Below are 6,657 nucleotides of genomic sequence, written 5' to 3'. Positions count from 1 at the left end.
AAAAAAAAAAAAAAAAAAAGAATGAAAAGAAACCAGAGGCCTGCTTACTGCCCGGCAGGATGCGTCTGTGGCTTCTGCTTCTCTAAGTTCACTCTGCCTTCTTGCACAGTCGTCCCTCTTTAGGTCACATGGATTCTCCTCTGTCCTGAACTATTGGGCAGCATTTAAAAATCATATCTTGGTAATAATCCACAATTGTGATATTAGGGGCTTTATCTGTGTTTTGCTTATTTTGGAAAATCCACTTAGGTGCAAGGTTTGCTTTTATTTTATTTTATCTCTACAGATTTGTGGAAACTCAGAGAAACTTTACCCCTCTTGCAACTTGTAGGGTAACATTTGAATTAAACAATTTGCTGTCATTATGTCAAGTTTAAATGGATGATACTTTTTAATCAATTGATGTATGTTACTATTAGAGTTAGAAAGTTATAGATGTTATTAAATAGAACAATGTCTCATCCAAAGAACTACAGCAGGGTGTAGTTCTGGGTGACTAATATAAAATAAGAAGCCAGCCTGTTTCTGACCTGACCTTTATGTTGCTCTGCAGGTGTCTGTCACTAAGGCTGACCAAGATCTGGGATTTGCCATCCAAACCTGCTTTATCTCTCCATACTCAAACCCAGACAGAATGTCTGATTACACCATCATCGAGAACATCTGTCCGAAGGATGATTCTGTGAAGTTCTACAGCTCCAAGAGAGTGCACTTTCCTATCCCTCATGCCGAGGTGGACAAGAAGCGGTTCAGCTTCGTGTTCAAGTCTGTGTTCAATACCTCCCTGCTCTTCCTGCACTGCGAGTTAACGCTGTGTTCCAGGAAGAAGGGTTCCCAGAAGCTGCCGAAGGTGCGTGGGCTCTCATCTGTCTGGACTCCAATTCTGGCAAGTTTGGGTAAAGAGGTGCAGGTTGAGGTTTTAGTTCTGAGGTTTTGAAACCTTCCAATTGAAGTACCAGTGTGAACAGGGAATGGTATGCTTTAGTTAGGGTTTTGGAGAACAAATTCTGAAAGTTTGTCTTTCCGTGTGTGCTTAGTTGTGCCTTATGAGTGATCAATCAGGACTGTTTTCCACCAGGGAGAGGCCTGGCTCTGGCTTTATTGGTCAGATAGCACGCCATGCCAGAATGACAGCCAACTGAGAGGACAAGATCAGTGTGAGGATTAATTTTTCCAGGTCCCATGGAGACTGGGATTGCGATTGTTTTTGTGACCTTCTCTGTGTGAGTTATAGTGTGGCTTCTCTCAGGAGAACTTGTAGGGGAAATTAGTAAATATTTTACTTTTGCCTGTTTCTTATCAGCTCATCTTGTTTGCCTCGTGCCGCTGCCCATATTAAATGGCTATGCTCTGTTACCATAACAGAAATCAGAACCCTTTGACCTTGTTGGAGCCACTGCAGGGGTTCTGTCTGGCCTGCCTGTGTGGGACAGGCTTTTCCTGCTGCCACTTCATTTCTGTGGCCTGATATAATTACACATGATTCCTCTGGTGTGTTTATTCAGTAGGTGTTACACAGAGTCTAAGCTGGAGTCTTATTCTCTTATCATTGTGGGTCTGCTGATGTCTTGGAAGCACAGGATCACGTGTGATCCTGTAGCATTTTATATGTATGGATTCCTTTCATATGGGGACTGGAAGAAAAAGCAGGAGTAAATATCATTACTGTAAAATAGATTTCTATTGACCCGAATTCCTTGAATCATTTCCCTGAGCAGTTACTGATTTGAGCTTTGTCTACAAATAAATGCACACCAAATCACCAGTAGCCAGGAAACATATGCAAAGGCTCAGGCTCTCTTTGTTTCTTCTGAATCCAATGCTACCTCAGTCGTCTTCTAGAAGTGAAAGTTCTAGCATGCCCCACTCCTGGGTAGAAGAGCAGAGGAGACAATGCTCTTGTCTCCTTTTACGTGCAGCAAGTGGGTGGAGGCGGGACCACTAACTCGTCCTTCTGCTTGAAGGCAGCATTTCCCTGTCTCTGGTAACTCCTGAGTATGGCTGTGACAATAGAAAAGGCCCAAGAACCTTCTAGGAAAGGTATCGATGAGCACGAATCCAGCTGCTCTTTGCTGGGAATTACCTGTCTGGCCTAGGATCAGCCTCCAAGCTAGCATTGTATGTTCTTATTTCACTAGAGAGCTATCCAGACAATAAGAGGAAGACATAGTCGTGAAAGGAGCTGCATATCTTTTCAACAACATGCCTTGCCACAAAAAATTCAGTTTCTCTCAACAAGAAAACTCTTTTCAGGGTATTTGTTCTGGGGTAGTGATAGAGGTGGGATGTCTTCTTGTGTGTGGCCCAGAGAAGCATACACTTTTCTAGAGGTGATGCCTCCTGCCCAGATTTCTGATTAGTTTCAGGACTTAAAATATCTAGAAACTGCTGGTCTCAGCTTACACACCTGGGCGTCACTCCCTCCCTAGGAGCTAGTTAAGCAGGTGGACCCTAGGGTAAGCCTTGGATATGGTGAACCTGATAAAACATTCACTGAGCATGTGAGAGACACTGCATTGAATCTCTAGCACCCAGAGGGAAGAAAATAAGCCAAATCAAAATAACAAAAAGGGAAAGACTGCTGGGGGAAGCCTAATGTTGTAGAATGAAAAAAAAAAAAATCTACCAACCATGGCAGTGTGCTTGCCTTGTTAGATTAGAAATATAAATCCTACCATTGTAGAGCACATTAAGTGCAGATCCCCACAACTACAGACCACAGGTGTTATCACAAACCACTTATACAAAGCCACTATGGTACAGAGCCAAAAACCTACTCCTGTGGTTCTTCCAGTTGACAGACTAATTCAGAAACGTCTAGCTCTTTTGCGGAGAAGGGACAAGGAAGATGTTTGTAAGCTGTCCATTGGTAGCTGCATCTTCCAGTGTAGCTGAACATACACTGGGCCTGCCATGAGAGCTCCATGGTTACTTAGGGTTCTTTGAAAACCATACAGATGGCCTGTTTTTTTTCCACGGTTCACGTGCGCTGTCTGATAAGGGGCCAGAGGACAAGCATGTGCAGGCCTGGGGAAGGTACTTTTCTCTGAGCCATGACTACCTTGCTCTGCCTCTCCGCAGTGTGTGACCCCTGATGATGCCTGCACCTCTCTAGATGCCACCATGATCTGGACCATGATGCAGAATAAGAAGACATTCACCAAGCCCCTGGCTGTGGTTCTCCAAGTAGATTATAAAGGTGAGAATGGTGGCCTATGGCCTGTCTTGTAAAGATCCCCAAAACATACATGGTGAGGAAGGAGGGTGACTCCTGCAAGTTTCCTCTGACCTGCACTAGCATTGTGTAGCATATATGTGCACATGTATTTACAAAGACACACAGTAAGTTTCTTCTGACCTTCACTTGCATGGTATGACACATGTATACTCATGTACATATAAACACAGAGTAAATATGTATTTTTAAGAATTCAGTAGTATACATCCAAGTCTAGGGTTTTTTGTTTGTTTGTTTGTTTTGTTTTTTTGTTTTTGGGGGGAAGTTTTTTCGAGACAGGGTTTCTCTGTGTAGCCCTGGCTGTTCTGGAACTCACTCTGTAGACCAGGCTGGCCTCAAACTCAGAAATCCGCCTGTCTCTGCCTCCCAAGTGCTGGGATTAAAGGCGTGTGCCACCACTGCCCAGCCAAAGTCTAGTTTTATTTGAAAATAAATCAAGGCTGGTGAGATTGCTCAGCAAGTTAAAAGTATTTGCTGTCAAGCGTGACTTCCTGAATTTGATCCCTGAATTACTGTGGTAGAAGGAGAAATAAACTTTCCCAAGTTGTCCTCTGACATCTATCCACATGTGTTCTATAGCACACACACACACACACACACACACTTTATAGTGAACAAATAAATATAAAAAATTTTAAGATAAATTAAATGCCAGTTGGTAGCTTTAGAAAATAATTCTTTGCCCTGAGAAATTTTCCTTAGGAGATTCTGTCACCGTGACTATGTTGTGCTTTATTTACAGACTATTCTTTAGAGAAAAGATCGAGGGCCCCAAGCTACTATAATGATTCGTCAAAACCATAGATACCTTTGAGAGGGACTGTGATTTGTGAATATTGTCCATGTAGAGATACTGGCAGTAAGAAAGCTGACATTTATAAATGAGCTTTCAGAACCTTGTACAAGAGCAAATGCTAGTTCCCCTCATGCCCAGGGTTTCCATTCCTTCATGTGGAAGAACACCCACCATGCTGTGCCAAATAGAAATGTGTCCTGAAAAGTGTAATGTGAGCACCACAAGGACAGGCAGAGCAGACCACCAGCAGGGAACCCTGAGGACTGCAGGGGGGACACCACAGCACCAGGGGCAGGAGTAAGCCACCATGTATCAGGCGGCTGTCAACAGCTTTGGGGTGGGACCAAATGTGTCATGGATGATCTGAATACTTGCAATCCTCCCTGTCTAGAAGCAGCCTGTCATTCTCCAGAAACCATCTAAGGGTGTCAAGCTGAGAAAAAGCTGGCAGGTTGAGAGGAGATGTCAAGCCTCCAGGGTATTTCAGGATTAGAATCACAGACCGTGTAGCCCCGCTCCATCCTGAAGGGCAGAGTTGCCTCCAAGAGCCAGTGAGCAGCTTGGCCCCAGCTGCTAGGCATTAGAAGAGAGCCATGCTGACTGGTACTGACACCAGATAGGGAGCTTAAGGTACCCCTAGGATGGCACTTTGGGGCTGGGGTTTGGCTGGATTAAGCAGTGGGTGGGTCTAGGGCAGGCATGAGCTACCAGAGAAGAGGCAGGTGGGTGCTTCCAATTTCTCAATACGCTTTGGCCTTTGTCAAAAGATCTATGCCGTTCCGGGTGCACATTCCTTCAGAAAGGCAGAGAGCATGGGGTAGGGACTGGCTCACAGCCCTGAAATTGAGGGCAGTGCTCTTGCTCCATCCATAACCAAATGGCTGTGGCAAAACCTCCCAAGCTCCTTCTTTCATGTTCTTATCTGGAAAGGGAATGTTGGAATGGGGGCATGGAGGTGCCCTCCCTGCCACGACCGTCAGTTGAGCTGTTGGGAAGAGCAGTTTTCCAGTTCACTTCTGGCCATCCTAAATGCAGAATGTTCATCTCAAACACTTAGGGCTTTTGTCCTGAGTGTGGTGCATTTTACTTTATCAGTTGGTTTCCAGTCCTCTGAAAGGACCAGTGGTCTCTCTCTAACTGGGCTGCCCAGATACTGCTGCCATTTGTCAAATGTAGGGGAAAGGAATATGAATAAATTATCTGTGTTGCAAAGAACTCATAGTTGGTCAACAACTGGCTGTGTTTTGTACTGTGAAAGTCATTAACAGCAGCAGCCACATTGCTTGCTGTCCCTGTCCTTTTCCCTTACCTATCTTGAGAGCACTCATTTAGTTGGTAATTGAACACAGCAGCTGGTGTGTCCAGTGCCAGACAGTACTTAGGCCTTAATATTACAACACTATAACTTCCAGCAGTCCTTTCATCCTTTTTGTTAAATTCTGGTGGTATTTTTCTAAGTAATTTCTCTTGTAAATTAGGTAATTACTTTTATTCAAACTTAAGAGTCACTATGCTGAACACTTGGTGTTTTCCTTTCAGAAGACTCTAAGAGGAAAGCTATTATTTCTTAACCAGTTACCAAAGCATTTTCATGAGACTTGCTAATTGAGGTGAGATTTTAGTTGGAGAAGCAACTGTTTATTGCTCAGGTTTGTAAAACAAATTGAGAAGTTGAACTTGAGCTTCCCAAGGGGTTATATGCAAATCCGTCTTCCTTGGCAGGAACTGGTAGGTTTTCTGCTGATTCTCATCTTTATGATGATCCCCTCACCCAGTGTGATTAGTTTCTTTGGCTCTGACATCATTTCTGTTTCATGTAGATCACTGAAACCTGTTTCTCTCAACCACACAGGGCAATGGGCTATCACTGGGAAAAGGCGGGTGATCACTGGCCCAATAGCCGTGGCTTATTTAAAATAATAACAGCTAGTGTTCTTTCTGGGAGTGGGAGATCAGGGCTGGCCTGTGGGGTCAGGTTTCCCAGCAGCTTTACTGACCTGCTGCTGTTCCTGATGATATCCTTGCCACACAGTGCCACACAGCCAACTAGCCCTGAACCTTTGCTCCATCTTTCTTTGTTGTGGGTGTGTTTTTATGGACCACAGATACAGGCAGAGAGTGGCAACCACCACTGTAAAGAACAGGGACGTCTTCCAGGCAGTGTTTCTTCCCCTATAGGCAGGGAAAGTGGCCATCAAAGCTACATGAATAATTGTAGGTTTTAAATGGAACCTTCATGATGGCATCATGGTCACCTTCGGTCTTTAAGTCCTTTGGAATCAGTGTTGGCTGATCACCTTGCTACTTAAACCTTCAGCAATAGGTGAAGATGCTTAGACTATTTATGGTGGTGAGGGTCCTGCATTGATGACACATTTGTGCTAAATGTATAGGGTGTTACAGAATTTAATTCTTGCAGCAGCTATGTGGAGAGTGCTTTATCAAACTTGGACACACACCTACATATAGCAGACTAGGATTCAAACTAGGATTCAATCATTCCTTTGATTTTACATCTTTTGCAAACCTTTACATGTAATCTAATTCCTGTTTTTAATAAAACAAACAAACAAACATCTGCTGGTACTATGGGGAGCCACCTCTTCACCTCCACCCCCTCCCC

At 44.0% G+C, this 6,657-nt stretch overlaps 1 protein-coding gene across 2 annotated transcripts in view; it reads left to right on the top strand.

Moving 5' to 3' along the window:
* Tgfbr3 (transforming growth factor beta receptor 3) overlaps window positions 1–6,657 on the top strand; it is a 191,538-nt gene that overhangs the window by 163,737 nt on the left and 21,144 nt on the right. The window contains exons 13-14 of one of the 2 annotated variants that reach the window (XM_031337166.1): window positions 554–886; window positions 3,082–3,199. In XM_031337166.1, coding sequence (XP_031193026.1) covers window positions 554–886; window positions 3,082–3,199 — 451 coding nt within the window. The remainder of the gene's footprint in view (window positions 1–553; window positions 887–3,081; window positions 3,200–6,657) is intronic. The other variant, XM_031337167.1, reaches the window with a different exon arrangement.

Source organism: Mastomys coucha, unplaced genomic scaffold (genome assembly GCF_008632895.1).
Source record: "Mastomys coucha isolate ucsf_1 unplaced genomic scaffold, UCSF_Mcou_1 pScaffold22, whole genome shotgun sequence".
Taxonomy (NCBI): domain Eukaryota; kingdom Metazoa; phylum Chordata; class Mammalia; order Rodentia; family Muridae; genus Mastomys; species Mastomys coucha.
Note: the sequence above shows the minus strand (reverse complement) of the source record. Positions and strands in the feature narration are given on the sequence as shown.